We start from the raw sequence: 16,674 nt of genomic DNA on the forward strand, positions 1-16,674 counted from the left end.
AAAAGTTCATTTAAGTACAGAGATATTTAGTATAGATCTTTACCCAGACATATTTTCCTTCAAAATGCTTTATATAGGTTTTTATATTTTTTTTTTGTATTTCTGTAAATGCAGCTGAATCTATTCCTCCATATATAATTCCTGCTTTTTTAAGTTTTATAACACTCATTTCACATACTCCTTGACTACACCTTAGGTCTTGGATTTATGCATCGCACTATCAAAGTCTTTCCACTGATACAACTTTGGCAGACATTGCTCTTGCAAGAGACAGAATGCAATCATTCTTCTTCAGTTCCACAGCTGTTGCAATAACAGTCTATAGACTACAGAAATGATGCTGCACGCCAGTCTTCGCTGGAAAGCAAGTGACACCTTTTATTAGAGAACTCTGGGCCAAACATAAAATGAAATGTCTTCATTAGCGTGAGCAACAATATCACACAGTTCAGGTTTTTGCCAAGCCACTTGACAATAAGGACTAACAATGTCAGATCTTGCAGCCACCAGAAAATAGTAGCCCTTCATCTTCTTTTTTCAAGCTAATACTCTCTGAACTCCTTTGGAGGATCCAAATTCATCAGGGAGCCTCCTTTCTTTTTTTTCCCTCCAATTCCATACAAATAATTTTTAAATGTGCTATTGCTTAACTTAGAATTGCAGCCTCTGAAGCAGTCAAAGCAGTACCACAGAGGCATAATAGGCAAATGCAGAAGTGCAGTTGAATCCTGCTATACAGTGATAATAGCATGAACTTAGGTAAATTCTGTCAGTTCTGCCATAGCTAGCAAGAGACAGTGCAGGTTAAAGTGAATCAGGAAGGAGACGAAGAATCGAGTGATTTATTTAAATCCTGGCTGATACTTCAGATATAACAAGATGCAAAAACAACTGTTCAAGCAGAAGGTTCTGAAAATTTCCAAACTGTTCCTAGATACCATCAATGGAATAGGTGACTAACTGCCTTTATACATCAAATGAGAGATTGGTCTACCTCCCTTACAGGAATCTTGTGATATTTAGCACTTTTGAAGTATTGTTTCCAGTTTTCCTTTCTCTTTATGCTTTTTCCAAGTTATTTAGTCTCTCCAAGCCCCTACAAACAAAGGCATGTCATGCACAGTGCAAAAAAAGAAAGCAAAATTCATCTTTACAAAATAAGTTATGCTATCAACCTGGAGTTTTAAGGAATAGGAATTCATGAAAAATTATCCATGATAAGAAAATGTGATATTCAGTGGCTACAGCCTCATACTCTGGAGATTAATTATTTCATACAGAATTGTGCTAACGTTAGAGAATAAAGCTAACTTTGTTAGCTTTTCTTTTCTTTCCTAAGGTCTTGTGTGGTTTACAGTTGTTGAGTCATCAGAAAAATGTAACCCAGACAGTTCTGGAAGGTAATAAATCATTCTAGGGATTGTATCAAGGTATTTTGTCTAAAACCAGTATCAATTTTGTCCTTTCTCATGCAGAATAAATGCAATATAGTTGGATAGCTGGCATTCTAAGCCACCCAACTGCAAAACAACTGCAATCAATAAAGAGAAGAGAATTTTATGTTCTTTTCTCCAAAACAGGTGGAGACATCCTGGAAGTACTGTACTTGGTTAGGGAGACTCAGAGAATCATAGAATTGTTTAGGTTGGGAAAGTCCTTTAAGATCATCAAGTCCAACTGTAAACCTAGCATTGCCAAGTCCACCACTAAACTGTGTCCTTAAGTGCCATGAACAAGGGCTGAGGATGGCAGGAAAACAATAGAGCAATGCTCTATTTAAAGTGTATCCTTCTGTTCCTACCATCTCTCAATATTCCTCGTACCATCTCACGTTCTTATTTTAAATAAATATTGAAAAGGTTCCCATTAAATCTGTGCAATCATGTTAGTGGCATGCCCATTCTAATCCACTAAGTGTACCTAGAAAAGCGTGAAGCGTCATATTTTGTTGCTGTCACCTTCCCCAGGCTCTCCAACTTTTTTAGCAGACAACACTTAAAGTTGATCTCCAAAGGATACAACTAGAAAAATGTCCCAAATGTTAAGGAGATTTTGCTTTGTAGATGACTGTTTACATTCATACCTAAAGACACTATGAAGAGAATTAGACTGTAATCAATGTCAGGGCCAAACACACGTTCTGCTGTTAAACAGCTGGGCAGATGTATCAGAGACAAGAGCTGCGGAATGCTTCCTTCAAAGGCAAGTTGCAGGTCAAGACTGCATCCTGACACAGCATTACCATCAAAGAGAAGTTTGTTTAAGTCTAAGTTACCAGCACACCAAATATTGTCCAAGGTTCCCAGTCACGGGGTTCAGTCATGACTTTCCAAAGCACCTGCTGCACTGTAGGTGCTTCATCTTGTTTTGAAGACAGGAACAGATTTAGACAAAGCTGCCTCTGAGATAAAAAAGCCAGGTAATTTTTTTCTGTCTTTTCAAAGGTAGTCGTCAAAATCAAGAACTGAGTGTCCAGAAAGAGGAGACAAATCGCATGGCATTTCAGTCCATCTACCTCAACAGAAACCCTGGAAGTCCTGCCATATTTAACTTAGAATTCTTGTGCTTTTAAACATATCTTCCAGCTTTGGCCATAGCTGGTTAAACCTAAACCTGTCTTGTTCCCTTCATTATCCACTCAAGACAGTGGAAAGCACCATATAGAAACTACTGTAATTGTGCACTGATGCACGTATGCTTTTTTGCTTCAGTAGCTTCCTCACTGTGAAGTGATGGAGACAGGTTTGCTAATGTCCGTGTGCCTGAGCAGACAGTGACTGGAAAGCCAGTTTCCTGCTCGTGTCCTACACAAATGGAAGATTTGTTTCAGTGGGACCTTCAAATTAGATGCACCAGCTGGCACGCCACTCCAATTCTCACACCAGTATGACTAGTGTCAAATCTTGTTTAGAAAGCAAAGAGAGGCATGGCAGGTACCAGAGAAGGCAATAGTTAAGCAGCTGTAGTGCTAAAAGTAGTAGAAGAATCAGGTACTTAGATTACAAACAATTTATTATCATTGCACATTGTTGAAGTTACATGTTGCAACGCCTGAATCAAGCACGCCAAGCAAAAGACAAAATGGCAAAGTCTCTGGCTAAAAGACCACGTCGTCTGCCCATAGGAAAGGAACATAAAGAACACAGTTATCCCTATCCCAGTTTAGAATTTCCTTCCAGATAACACACTGCTTGAAAAGAGAATGCTGTTTGCAAGGAGAGAAACATTTTAAACAAATTTCTTTTTATCAGTCCTCATAAAAGGTATATTTTGGTAATTCAAAACCAATATATTGATTCACTCATCTAACACAGACTGGCAAATTAAACTATTGCTCTCCACTGCTAATGACAAAAAATGAACTTAAGAACATACTCAGAGTGGGACTACGAGGGAACCTGAGAAACAGAAAAATGGCTAATTCTTATGGCACTCAGATATCCATTCTTGAATTTAAAAATAATCTTCAATTCCACCTTTTGCTTTGTATACACACACTCAGACACACAAATCCACTTTTTTTTTTCCTTTGGTGTAAAGGCACTTTTCCATAGGAATACACATTCCTGAGGAGTCAAAAGGAAAACCTCTTTGAATAAGTGTTACTCTTAGAAGCAAAAAACCTGCAAAAGTACTCTTTTGGAAAGAACTGTTGATTACTGTAATTAACTTTACTTGGATCCTCTTATTTATGTTAATCATGGTAATTGTGGCTATGGAGTCACAAGAAAAATGCTTGGAGTCTTTCTCTAGCTGTTACCAGATTATAGTTCAGATAAGGTTTACATTAAGTTACCTCTCACAGGGTTGTATTTGAACTATTTGTCATCCCTGGTAAGTTTCTGGTTTTCCCTTTACTGAGAACAGAACCTAAGTGATTTATACTTCAGGTTGCATTGCCAAAAGCTTGACTTTGAAGATCAGCTAGTGATTTAGGCCTTTGAAGGTGATGGCTAAATTATTCTTAGCAAGAACTGTGTATGTTGTAGTCACAAGAATACCAACCTTTAAGTATTCAGAGAGGAAAAATCAACAAGAATACTAAATTAATCACATAGCATTAAAAATTAACGTAAAATTGAAACTTCTTTGAACTACAGTTGTGAATAAGGGACACTAGCTTCATGCAGCTAACTAACAGGCTTACTATTCTCATCTTTTTGGGCAGATTGTAGGTCTTGAGCCCCAACTGCCTGCCCTTTTTGCTGGATCAAGTAATACACAACACAGCTCTCACAGGACAGACCGCAGCTGCAGGCAGTATTGGAGCAACATGCGCAGTACATAGCTGGCAGGCCACATTGATGCAAGTCACTGAAACCTCTTAATGGTCTAGAAGATTGCAGAGAATTCTGCCAAAGCCACCCCTCACCTCCTCCTCCCCACTCCCTCTCTCCCCAGGATCCCAAAAGACATTTTGCTAATGACAGACAGATTGGCACTTACAAAAGTGGAAAGGATGTTCGTCTGGGCCACCATCAGGGCTATGTAGAGGCACAGAGCAGAAATGCACATGCTTGTGGCACAGATCAGAGGATCAGCTTTATTGTTTATCTTCCTTAATCTTCTTGCAGCTTCTGCCCCAGCGATGACACCCAAGATTCCCGTCCCAATGGTGATGCCTCCAAATATTAGGCTGGTGACAAAACAAAGGATTCAGCTGAGCACAGTAAGAATGTACTGGGGGGCCAGGGGGTTGGGGGTGTGGGGAAATGGTGCTAGCTTATACATTTAGTTTAAGAGGAATCCTTAATGTGGAACTTGAATGTTATTCCACTCGATCTAACCCTCCTGCTCCCTCTAAATGGATTTAATCCCAAGCCTCAGTTGAAGCTATGCCTCTGCAACTGAGGCTCTATCCTGTGAAGCAGATATTTTCCCATTTACAGAGCAGCTGTTATGCACCCAGGCTCAAGGAGGGCTCTTCTCAGTATGACCTGGCTTGGATATCCAGTGATTTCGCAGAGAGACAGTCATCTCAGTTACCTTGTGAACCAATCTACTCAGTCATCCCTAAAACACAGATGGAATAACGCTGTATCACAATCTGCTGTCTTGGAAGAGTTCCTATCACATGAAATTATATACATCTAAATTATAACCCTCTAGTTAGCACAGCTGAGATGAGTCATTTCCCTATGGGAAACATCTTCCACTTCCCAAAAGAGTTCAAAGAAGACTGAATAGTTAACGAGTGGGAGGTCCATGTAGTACTTTCTGAATGCAGAATTTCAAATGCCACTCAGCTTTCTGTGTCTGTAAATGCAAATGTGTTTGCCAGGAATGACAAGTTCATGTTTTAAAGGTATGTGTTTGAAAAGCTTAGAAGATTCAGCTTCCAAAGGGACTTCCATATATACTTTTCTCTCTGTACCAAATGAGATCCTAATGACAAAGCAAGTCTCTTGCAACAAGACTAGTGGTGCCACTGATTGTTTAATGCATCATAATTCTCCTGAGACAAACAGGGACATGAGCACTGTGTCCTGAGCACAAGTGTCTCTAAATGTTTCAGAGTGCTACATGGCAAGTTCTGTACATTTTCCTAAGCTTTCTCTGACTGCAAAGCAAAGTAACCAGCTAGGATATGATTTAGTCCTTTAAACTACAGTGCATCTGATTTTTAACTTATTTTTGGCTGATTAGGAGGAACTCAGTAATTCTACACACACACAAAAAAAAAGTAGTGCTATACAAGATAACAGACTTTAAGCATATTTTTAGTCTCCCTGTAATTTTTTCAGTATTCCGATCCATCACTCACTATAGCTTGATAGTGACAATATAGATTGTCACTAGGCAGAATAGCTGTCTTAAGAGATTTGTCTAGCAGAGGCAAGTTCCAAGGTGACATTAGTTGATCGAAGCAATCACGCAATTGTGTTTACAAGATTCATGTGTTGTAAAATGCAGTTGAAATAAACCTACAGCTGGAAGAAAAGGGAACAGCCAAAATTAAATCCACAGTTCAGCTGACAGGGAGTAGGAAAGTACAGAAGCCTAGGCAGGGGGAAAGGCTCCTGCAGGATCTTTTAGCATCTGAGATGCTCACCTATCCGTCTGGTCTGTTCAAAAGCACCTGCATAAAGACCTAAATAAAAACTTCATACTGCCTATTTATTTATCTTGAAGGGATTGAGAGCTGAGTCAGCTGTGGTGCCATTTGAATTTGTTTCCAGGGAGTGTAAGTGACACAGCTCTGATCCTTAACCAAAGCCTGCAACTGCTGAACAGCCAGAGGGGAAAAGGTCCTTAAAGTATCCCTGGGCAGGTCTCGGAATGTGCAGCTCAGTCTTCCAGCACCATCAGCTACAGGTCTGACATAGCTGTTTATATGTTTCTTTATATCCCCCTGGAATAAGAGTCTAAACCCACCTTATGCTGCTTCTGCCACTAGCTTATGCCAAGGTTATTTTTAAAGCATCCTGTAAGAAGCAGTACATGAGGTTAAACTATCGGGTGCTCCATTTTACTTCCCTGAAGACCGCGTCTGCTTTAGCAACACTACTGTGGAATACGTCATTGAGAAGGTAGATTAGAAAACAAAACATGGGCTAACACCTTCAGCTTAGAAGTATTTAAACTGTATCTGTTAACAGATACAGCCAAACAGTTCAAATTGTTCAGCTTCCCTTCTCTGCCTACCCTGAGCCAGACTCCCAAGTTCATTCCCTTCCTCAGCATTATTTGCTATTAAGTGAAGTTCTAATGGTGGCATCCATGGAAGGACAACAGCATTTCCCGTTGAAGTACTTGTGGATGACTGTTCAACCCATCTGGTTACACCACAACTCCAAAAGCACTTTTGAGTCAATTTGGTTATTCCATTTGCAGAAAAGCAAAAGAACCCCATTACCAGAGGACACAATCAAGATACAATTACTGCTTTTCCCTTCAATTGTCTTTCCAGGTAAAGACAAGGTAGTAAGCAGTTAGTTCTTGGAAATCCATCATGAAGGCAGAGACTGAAACCAGATTAGGTATATCTCCAGAAGAAATGTAGGGACACTTGTATGGAGGCCACTGGTAGGGGAGTCAGTACATAGAATTGTCCCAGCACTCCGTGTTATTGAGGGTGGCCATGAAGACTCAAAAGGAACACCAAATACATTTTTCTGTTCTGGATAACACATTGTAAGGAAAAAAAATCTCTTCCTAGCTGAGGAAAAGTGATCTCCCAAAAGTTGTATTATTATTACTTCCAAATCCTCTCCTGTTGTAAAGTATCCAATATTTGATACTTATTAATCTTTATTGGTCTGGACAGCCTCTGTAAGTGGAGATCTGCTGGCAGTTACTCACAAGAACAAATGATCCAATTTTGATGTAATGATATGATACTAGATCAAATTCATCAGGCTTGCTTTAGCCTGGGAGTCACAATGACCTGGCCAACACAGCAGGAATTTTAAAACCAGACTAACAAGAAGATAATAGGAAAGTTATTAAAACACAGGGTCTACACATACTTCAATGGGTATTTAAGAAGCTTGGGGTGCACAGTCAATAGTTGACTGAAGTCTCCTTGCTAAAGCGGCTCCTTTTTTCCCCTGAGTGTTCCTTTTATTGCTTCTTTCACCTTTACTTAAATAAGGCTGGCAGCATCTTCTCAGTTAACAGAGTGATTATAAACAAACAAACAAATAGGAGTGTCTCTGCATACCTGGAAGCAACTTAGTCTAATATTCACACCCAATTGCCTTCACAAGAAGTGTTTGCAGTCACATCCTACCTTCTGCCTTTGGAAACAAACTGTGATTTACCACTGTGCAGTGTTTCCAAGTGTGTTTCCACAGCTGTGCACACCTCACCTGTTAGATGAATTGCATGATTCTTCCAAGCATGGTGATACAATGCCCTGGACAACCTGAGCCCTGTAAAGGAACAGTGGTACCCACATTCCCAGGGCTCCAGTAACGAAGGCCATGGCAGTCAGACCCAGCGAGGACCACACAAAACTCCAGCTAAAAGTCAAAAGTGAAAAAATGAGAGATGTTAGAAAGAATGGGGGTGAGGAAAAAGGGAAAGCCTACCTGCAATACCCAGGATTTCAAGCAATAACAAAATAATCCATTCAGACATCTTATAATCAAAATGCACTCCCTCGAAGATAGAAACTTTAATGAGGCTTTATCAATGAACTTCAACACTAAAGTACTAATTAGAGCAAAGAGTATGACCTACTGATTTCATGTTAAATCCCAGTCCTGGTCTCTTGTGGATTGCATTGCCAACTTTTGCTAGAATAATTGCTGTGAAATTTTTGATAGCAGAACTACAACAAAGGAGAGTGGGCAAGAATTCAATGGCTCAGTAGCTAAATGAAGTGTTCTACGTGCAAATCTAAATGCCTCAGGATGGTTTTAAGTTGTTTGAGTAACAAGTATAAATTACAGTAACATCTGGATCTTCCGAACTGTTAAGATGCAGTGGCTGAAGCACTCTTTAACTCTACCTGAGTAAGTAAAAATAGATTCTCAGTCTGCACAACAAGGTTTCAGACAAAAGGAGAAGCATTTTTAAAAACCATCCAAACTTTGTCTCCTTCCGAGGGGAAAATTAACTTTTCAATGGCATCTTTCTAGTTAATAGTTTAGGATAAAGTCCCCTTTGAGGTCAATAGTGAGATATGAAATCTTAAGACTAAGTAATAATGCTGAAATGACCAGGTGACCACCAAACTAAAGGGTTTGTTAAGAGATGAACCTAATTCTTCACCTTCTAAAGATTAAGGACTCTTAGGCTTGATTAAAAGTGGAACCACCTGTGGAAATCAATTGCTACAGGAAAAGAAACTTAAAATCTATTTTTACAACATTGCTGGAGGTTGTAAGGAACATCTTTGTAGGAAAGCAACTTTGACAATAGTCTAGCTGTTGAAACATCAGAAAGGCTCATTTTTTCTTCAGGAAAGTTCATTTTTTATTCCCTTCAGACCATGCTGCCTGCAAATTGTGATCCAACAAACTGGCTCTCTAGTGTACTTGCTGTTCTGGATGCAAACAGGATGCAAATCTAGTTGTCAACTAGAAAATGCTGGATCCTCGAGAAGAACCCTCCAAAGACAGACAAGGTCCCAGGAAAGTAAGCCTTTAAACAAAATGCATTTGATGGGGCCCCAGGGCAGCAGCCCTGGAGTAGCTCTGGTGCAGCACCCGCTGTTCTCAGCCGGATCCAGCCCCTCCACCTGCACCAGCAAGGGCTATCACCAGTGCGGGGGGTGAGAAACCTGCAGCCACTGTTTTGCTTTGTCCTGCAGGTCAGCTGGTATTGACTTTCGTTTTTTGCATGGTTAAAAGAGGAGGTCATCTGCCAGCCACAGGTTAGCTGGTCAAAACATATGTACAATTACTTTATAAACCATACTGGGGTCCTACAGACTGACCTCTTGTATCAGAGGCACAGCAGGCTCAGAAATACCATATAAAGGCTGCCTGGGACATGCTGATCCAACCTTCCTCAGGCACTAAGAATTACAGATAGCTACCTGCTAATTAGGTGCTTTTACCAATCTAGCTTACCCTATATGTTAAAGCAAAAGGGAAGGGAAAACTTCGTAGAGAGTCGAATTTAAATAGCAGCACACTGCCATCATAACTTTGCCTCCTTCCCCCTTCTCAAAATGGAAGGATAACAGAGCAAAGAAACTTTGATCTCTTGTGTAGCATTCCTGTAAAAGACTGGAAGAAAGATTTTTTACTAATGGCTTTTCAATCATCTTGTATACAGCATGCAATACAAGGGAGCTGAGTGGGATTTTATGGCCATATTTCTAATAATGGAATGGTTGTTCCTCAATGGAGGGAACTTGTGTTGCTGAAATGACTTACTTCTTGGCAAGTGATATGACATCTTGACACCAAGTAGTCTTGGCAGTTCTCTGCACACCTGCTTTCTCAGCTGCTACTCTTATTGTGCCAGAGATGCTCAGCGCTCTGTGTGCTGCTGTCCTTCTTGGGGTCCTGTGAGGGACCAGTAGAATCAGAAGAACCAGTGCTAGACCTCCCATGCAAGGAGTTATCTGTAAACACAAGACTGGTTAGGTCAAGGATACCTTTTTGTCTTACAGTGAGAACTCCACAGCAATTCAAATTCAGCATTAGAATTACATATTGGGGAAATGCAGATGCGCTCAGAAATAGATGTGACTTGCTGTTTGTGCGTCATATTTGTAAAGAAGAAGAGTGAGTTTGGTGATCTATCGTGACTTTGGAGGAAAGATAAAATAGATCCTCCTTTCCCAATATACGGACACATGATCGCTCCTTCTGATTGTGGAGAAAAACATGTGAAGAAAGAAAACTGTACTGTAGTACTCCGGCCACAAATGCAAGAATCGCTGATGCAGTCATCCGTGTTATCTGAGTAACATCAGACTGTTATTCCAGTAAGCATTCTTCCTCACTCATCTTGTACCTGCTAGTTAATTTTATAGGTAAGTTAGGACAATCTGACAAAGTACTTCCTAAGCACTAGGTGTTCAATACAGAGAGACATCATGATGACACATCCAGAACAGAAGAGGGTTTTTCTTGAAATTCTCAAATAATAGAAGATGTTCCCAACAGCATTTCAGAAAACAATCTCTCTGTATTTTCCTGAAGAATTATACTGGTGCTACCAGTATAATGATCATTTCACCTTCGGTTTCCTCTGTTTGAGGAGTCCTTGGTGCACTGACAAGCATTCCAAGTGTGTCCTCAGTTAAGAGGAACGTCAGCACCTGCCCTGGCTGCTGTACAATTTCACCTATGCCTGCTTTCATTCTGCAAGAGCTAGGCATAAATCTTCCACTTGTCCTGCAGGAAGAGTTCTCTTAAACACCAAGTTCATGATCAGTCAGAGAGTAGGAAGCCCTTCCGCTGCTCTCCTCCTTCAACACAAGTAATCCAAACCCCAGGGATGATTTCAACTCATAGTGAATGGCTCAGAGTCATGAGTGAAAGTGAGTAACTCACCCTGAATGCCCAGTGCCAGTCACCTGTGATACCTGCCATGCCGGCTGCTAGGACATAACCAAGACCACTGTAAGCAACAGAAAGGAATAATCAGTAGGCACCGATGAATTCTTGCTGGCTGAAATGACACATCTTGCCAGTTAAGGAGAGCACAGAGAAGTGTTCTGTCACAGTTTTCAAAACAGATCAACAGAAACAACCCTCATGGTCTATGCTAGTCTTCTTGCCAGCCAGTATTAAAAAGAGTCTAACCTCCTCAGAGCAGACTTCAGATGGTGGCAATAATGTCTCAGATTCCCCTTGGAATATATATTCTGTAGAATGACACTGCAAACCCAGATCAGACATCCCATAAAGCAGTTTATTATTTACTCTTTTCTGTACTAGTCACATGAATTAAGTCCTGCAGGAATTTTTTTCTGTTTTAATCTGCCTTCTGGGCTCAGCCTTGGCTGCCTGCTTTGATGAAGAATATGCCTCCAAACCACTTAAAAAGCCCTTCTCCTCCTCTTCTTCAGACACAATCTCACTTTAACTAAAAGAGAGGAAAATGCCAATTTTTCCTTGGAAGACATTTAATGGAGAGGTTTTGAAAAATTTGTCAAATAAACAAATATCTGAAAGCTTTTGTCTCCCAAAACCGAGAAACAAATTACCTACCCCCACGCACATACTCCTTTTAGACTTCATTAAATATTTTATTCAAAGCCTACTGGTTTGCAGAGTTTAGATTCTTCCTAAAAAATGTTGGGGAAAGCAAGCAAATTTTTCTTCAAGGTAAATATAGAAATAAGCCTAACCAGCTCTACTTAAGCATGCTAAGCAAGTGACAAATCCTTTTGCAAGAGCCAATACAAATATGCATAAAAATATGTCAAAATCAAGGCTCAGGGTGTATTGAATTGCAGATGTGGTCAGAATTTCCCAAAGCAAGAAAACCAACCTTCCCACTGGAATGAAGATATAGAAGATAGATAACATCGTGGTCCTTTTTCCTTCCTCAAAGAGGTCTGCAATAATGGTAGGTGCTACTGTGGAATAACTGGCCGTGCCAATGCCAACTAGTCCTCGTGAAAGAAAGAATATCCAGTAATACTGCAGAGAAAAGACATATTACAGTCCAAAAAAACCCATGCAAGAACACATCCTTACTGTTAAAGAGGTGCATTTTAGAGGATCAAATGTACCAGAGGAAGTAAGAGTTCCACTGCCGTTTGAGTATGCCTGTATTCCCCCCACTCACACCTGCTCCCCTGACATCCCACTGCTGTGGTTTCTACTTTCTGCATAGTGACTTCTTAGAGTGACACCCAGAGGGAACTACAGGGTAGGGCCGACAGACCACAAGCTTGCTGAACAAGCTGCTACACCAGAAGGTCGTAATCAAGAAACGCTTGGGACAAAAATAAGGTCCCATCAATTGCAACAGTAATGTGTTGGTCCTGCACTGCCTAGGCTGGACTCCGGCATTGCCTAAAGCATTCCTGCACGAAGTTCCATTTAGTCCAGGCTCACTGATGGCTTTGCCAAATGTGATTAGAGAAGGACTCTATCAAACTCCTGCAAGATGTAGGCACATCATTTTCATAGTACTCTCTAAAAAAAGCAACCTACCAATTCACTGATGAATGAACTGCCTAATGTTACACAAGACCAGAAGAAAATACCAGCTCCAAGGATGATTTTCCTATTGTACCGGTCACCGAGGTATCCAAAGATGGGGGCAGCCAGCATGTAACACAAGATGAAGGCTGAAAATCCAAGAAGGAGCAAAGACAATATTGGTCAAATTATTTTTATCAGGCATACTCCTCACCCCTCAGACAAACACAGGTTATTTTTTAGGGCGGAGGTTAAAGGCAGACTGAGTTTGTAGAACTAGCAGGTATACTGATATTTAGAAAAAGATAAATGCAGGTTCAAAACAAACCTATACAAAAATGAAACGTGCGAATTGCTCAGGTTCTGTATTTCTTGCGAAATTCCCTCATCTTTTGTGACTCATATACTGTGGGATTTTTGAAGGACTGAACTGCAGTCTTCACTGAACCAAAGACTTTCGGTTTTGCATTATAGTCAGCCTGCCCACAAGTGGAAGTGAGAAACACCACACATGAGTAGGAACTAGAAGAAATAAGCAACTATACCGTGTTTTAGGAACAGACCACACAGATGTAAGGCAAAGTAAACTATCTGAACAAAAGAGACGTTATTACCTGTTTGCAGTAGACCTGTATCCCCATCGCTAAGCTTGAAGTATTTCTGTATATCTAACAGGATCCCTGCAACAGAGCCAAATACTGAATGACAGCAAACCCTGCTCATTCCTCGTAATTCTATTAATTTGTCAACTCAAAGATTTATTTCAAAAACAGGGCTTGCCAAGAACTGCAGCACATTTAGCTCACTAGTTTCAATGTAAACCATTACTCTACCACAAGCACAGATACACAGGGAATTAAAAATTCTTATCACTAGAGAAAAAATCCATGATCTTCCACTATACGTGTTTTATGAGGGTCAGTTTACCAACTATTTCAATCACAAGTTTTCTGTTTCTTTTACACCGCTAGTACATAAGCACATAAACAGTTTACAGTTCAAAGTTTCATGGACACAACACGAAACAGAACAGTGGCAAAGTTTTGCAGCCAGGAGATTGCTATCTTATACAGTTATCTTATACAGTTAATCCTAACATTTTCTTAGTGACCTTAAAATGTTAAGATGAGTTGAAAGGCCTTCTGTTAATAATAACTGTTCATATTTTCACTATAAACAGTATTCAAATTAGTGCATGTAGGATTTTTCAGGATGCAAATGGCTACAGTATTCATTAAACCATGGTGGCTAAATCAGGGAAATACTACTGTCATTCAGATCACAGTTCTGGTTGTGTAATTCTGTTCATGTTTCCATGACCATTTTGCAGAGATCAGATGAGATTAACAAATTAACATTTTTAGTGGTGACAAGGACAGACAAACTTCACCAGAAGTGATCGTTTCTATTTGTGATAATGGCTAACAGAAACTCCACCTCAAATTCTAACTATCCAATAGCTGTGGAAAAATGTTGTTGAAAGGTGTGAAAGAAAGTCACACAAGCAACAAATGGAGGCAAGATCCATGGATCTGGCACCTCATGGATGCATGAATGCTATTGAGACAAAAAGGTCATTTTCATTTCATACAAGGCTGCAGATCTACCGTCTCACCTATCTTGCATTTCTGCGTTATATTCCTGAAGAAAAAAAAAAAAAAAATAGCAGAAGACAGTGCTTTGAATAAGCATACCTTTACTCCAATATTGAAAGACATCGATTAAAAAAAGACATTTCTTCTCATGCAGCTTTAGTTTTGCCAAAAGAGTCAAAATCAAAACATTATTCAGAGGATGAAGCCACCACTTAAGAAAACAAGTTCTGTGTTAATCGTCTGCTGTGTTCACAGAAGCTGATCTGCGGCAGAATGGAGCTCAGGGTGAGGTTAGCAAGGGGCACCTATTCTGCTCCTACAGCGTATTTTACATGTTATGTCATATATTATGCTGCTGCAGCTACTTAGAAGCATTCTTGAGCCAGCTAGTTTATAGCCAAATCCCTGGTGTCCCACAGTCTCTGTGGCTGCAGCAAAATATCTCCTCACTATTTACTGATTGACTCGAAGGCAGCGTAGATCCAGGTCTAGCCTAACAGCAGCACCCAAGGTTTTATAGCTGTTTCTTAATCGCTCTTGAACATCTGCAGTTCGGACTTTCCTAAAACTTGGTCTCAGATGTTTAAGTTGGTGACTTCATTGAAACATTTTGCATCATTTAAACAGGACAATCAATTGTATCTATTCTTTCTGGTAGCCAATTATCAACACACAGAAATGCTGTCTTACAGGAACTTCATTTTTGAACGGAGTATTTAGAACAAATTCCAGCCTACAAAAGACTTGAATTGAACCACAACTTCATCTCAAACTAACTTTCACACTGAGCACCATTAAAATGTTATCCCCTTCACATAACTGACCTGACCAGTTATTGGCAAATTACAAAGCATTTATCTGAACAGCTTGGAACAGGGTGACAGATCAGAGGGGAAGAAGTCTGCATGATCACTGTTTCTAACAAACTGAAGACTCAAGTTCAGCAGACAAGTGGAAGAGCTTGTTTTCTGTGTGAATTGATGCAAACTCTGTCAAAGCCTGTGAGCAAAACTGGCCGGAAACCACAACTTTGTAACTGCCATCAGCTTACTTTTAAATTAATGCTCAAGCCTCTCCTTCTTCACTTTCCTGTTAGCTTATATTTAACAGTATGTTCATAGATATGGACAGCCAAACTCCAAAGGACTGATGCAAGAATTCTGTAATGCAGCTGAATTTTAGCAGACAAACGGTATATTGCTGTGGTATCAACTGCAATTTACAGATTTCCCCCTTGACCCAGGAGGTCATAGAGCTAACTAAAAAATGATTTAGTCATATATCGTAATCACAGGAGATGTTTGCTATTTCAAAGGCCTGGACGCTACCCCACCTCTTCTCCCAAATTCTTACATGTCCCTGAAAGTACCTCACTCACAAGAAACTGAGCAAGCTAACAAGGAGGTAAGATTTACTTCACGGGCCTTCTTGAAAATATTGAGCTCTTTGCATGTACAAGAGCCAAAGAATAGTTCAAAGCCTGGAATGAGCCAAATGACTGCTTGCACTTAATCCTTCCAAGCACATACCCTCCTAGCATCCCACATCTTAAAGACATTTTCATCCTCCTCCTGTCCCCTACCCTTCTCCAGGGAAAGTTACTTGACAATAGAACTCATACATGGAAGTTTTTCACTAACAGTCTTGCGGTATCATTCAGCACACACTCATACTTGTTTCCTTCCCTCTTAAATGTGTGGTAAAGAAGCATTCAACAGAAAAACCTTAAACTCCTCAACCTACTAGCCTCTCAGTTTTTAAAGATATTGACCAAATGCCTTAAATTTCTGAACGCTCTAAGTAGTCAAAATAATTAAGTTTGTCTACTGTCACTAGACATTAATTCCAAATTTAATAATCCATCTTTTGGGTTTTTTTCAAGGTTTTAAAACATTTATGATTTCCAGGCCACTCAAAAGTAAAATATAGTAAGCTCACAACAAGTATTTCCTCCCAATTTATAAATCAGATCCCTGGAAGCATGGTAGATGCTTAGGAGTGATGCTAAACAGAGTACTTTACACACACCACAGTTTAAGAGGAAAAAACATAATTTCCCACAAATTTACTAGAAGCAATGCTTTACTGTTCATGGCTAGGTGAAGGAAAAAAAAAACCCAACAAAAAAACCTCCAAACATTTTAGAAGAAGGATGTTATTTCTTAGAAAACAAATTGCAAATTTGGTAGGTGATGCTTAAGGAATTGGGTCTTAGTTCTCTTTACACAATCACATTACATTATTTATTGTAGAAACCACATAATTTCCAGCAGATGAGGAAGTTAAGCCTCCCCTAAACAAACTTGCATAAAGACAACATAATTTTTGTACTTTTAATGAGGGGAATGCCATCACTAGTCATCAGATAAAAGAATGCCATATCTAATCTACTAGATCCAAAGAAGGCCTGGTAAGCTGCTGTATGCAATAAAAGGAACCTTCTCAGTCAAATCTGTAGAATCCAGACACAATAAATAGACTACTTGCTCTGTATGCTAGCCTGTTTATAAGAGACTTAG

At 39.9% G+C, this 16,674-nt stretch overlaps 1 protein-coding gene across 12 annotated transcripts in view; it reads right to left on the reverse strand.

Annotated features, from left to right (window-relative positions):
- The window catches only part of SPNS3 (SPNS lysolipid transporter 3, sphingosine-1-phosphate (putative)), a 70,303-nt gene that overhangs the window by 37,820 nt on the left and 15,809 nt on the right, over positions 1-16,674 (reverse strand). For all 12 annotated transcript variants that reach the window (XR_013923673.1, XR_013923674.1, XR_013923675.1 and 9 more), the window contains exons 2-8: positions 13,175-13,240; positions 12,573-12,709; positions 11,902-12,053; positions 10,959-11,025; positions 9,831-10,021; positions 7,812-7,964; positions 4,447-4,636 (exon numbers count right to left, since the gene is read on the reverse strand). Coding sequence is in view for 7 of the 12 variants with exons in the window: in XM_080365021.1 (XP_080221147.1) it covers positions 4,447-4,636; positions 7,812-7,964; positions 9,831-10,021; positions 10,959-11,025; positions 11,902-12,053; positions 12,573-12,709; positions 13,175-13,240 (956 nt within the window). In the remaining 5 variants the exon portion in view is untranslated. The remainder of the gene's footprint in view (positions 1-4,446; positions 4,637-7,811; positions 7,965-9,830; positions 10,022-10,958; positions 11,026-11,901; positions 12,054-12,572; positions 12,710-13,174; positions 13,241-16,674) is intronic.

This window comes from Falco punctatus (genome assembly GCF_963210335.1).
Source record: "Falco punctatus genome assembly, chromosome: 1".
Taxonomy (NCBI): domain Eukaryota; kingdom Metazoa; phylum Chordata; class Aves; order Falconiformes; family Falconidae; genus Falco; species Falco punctatus.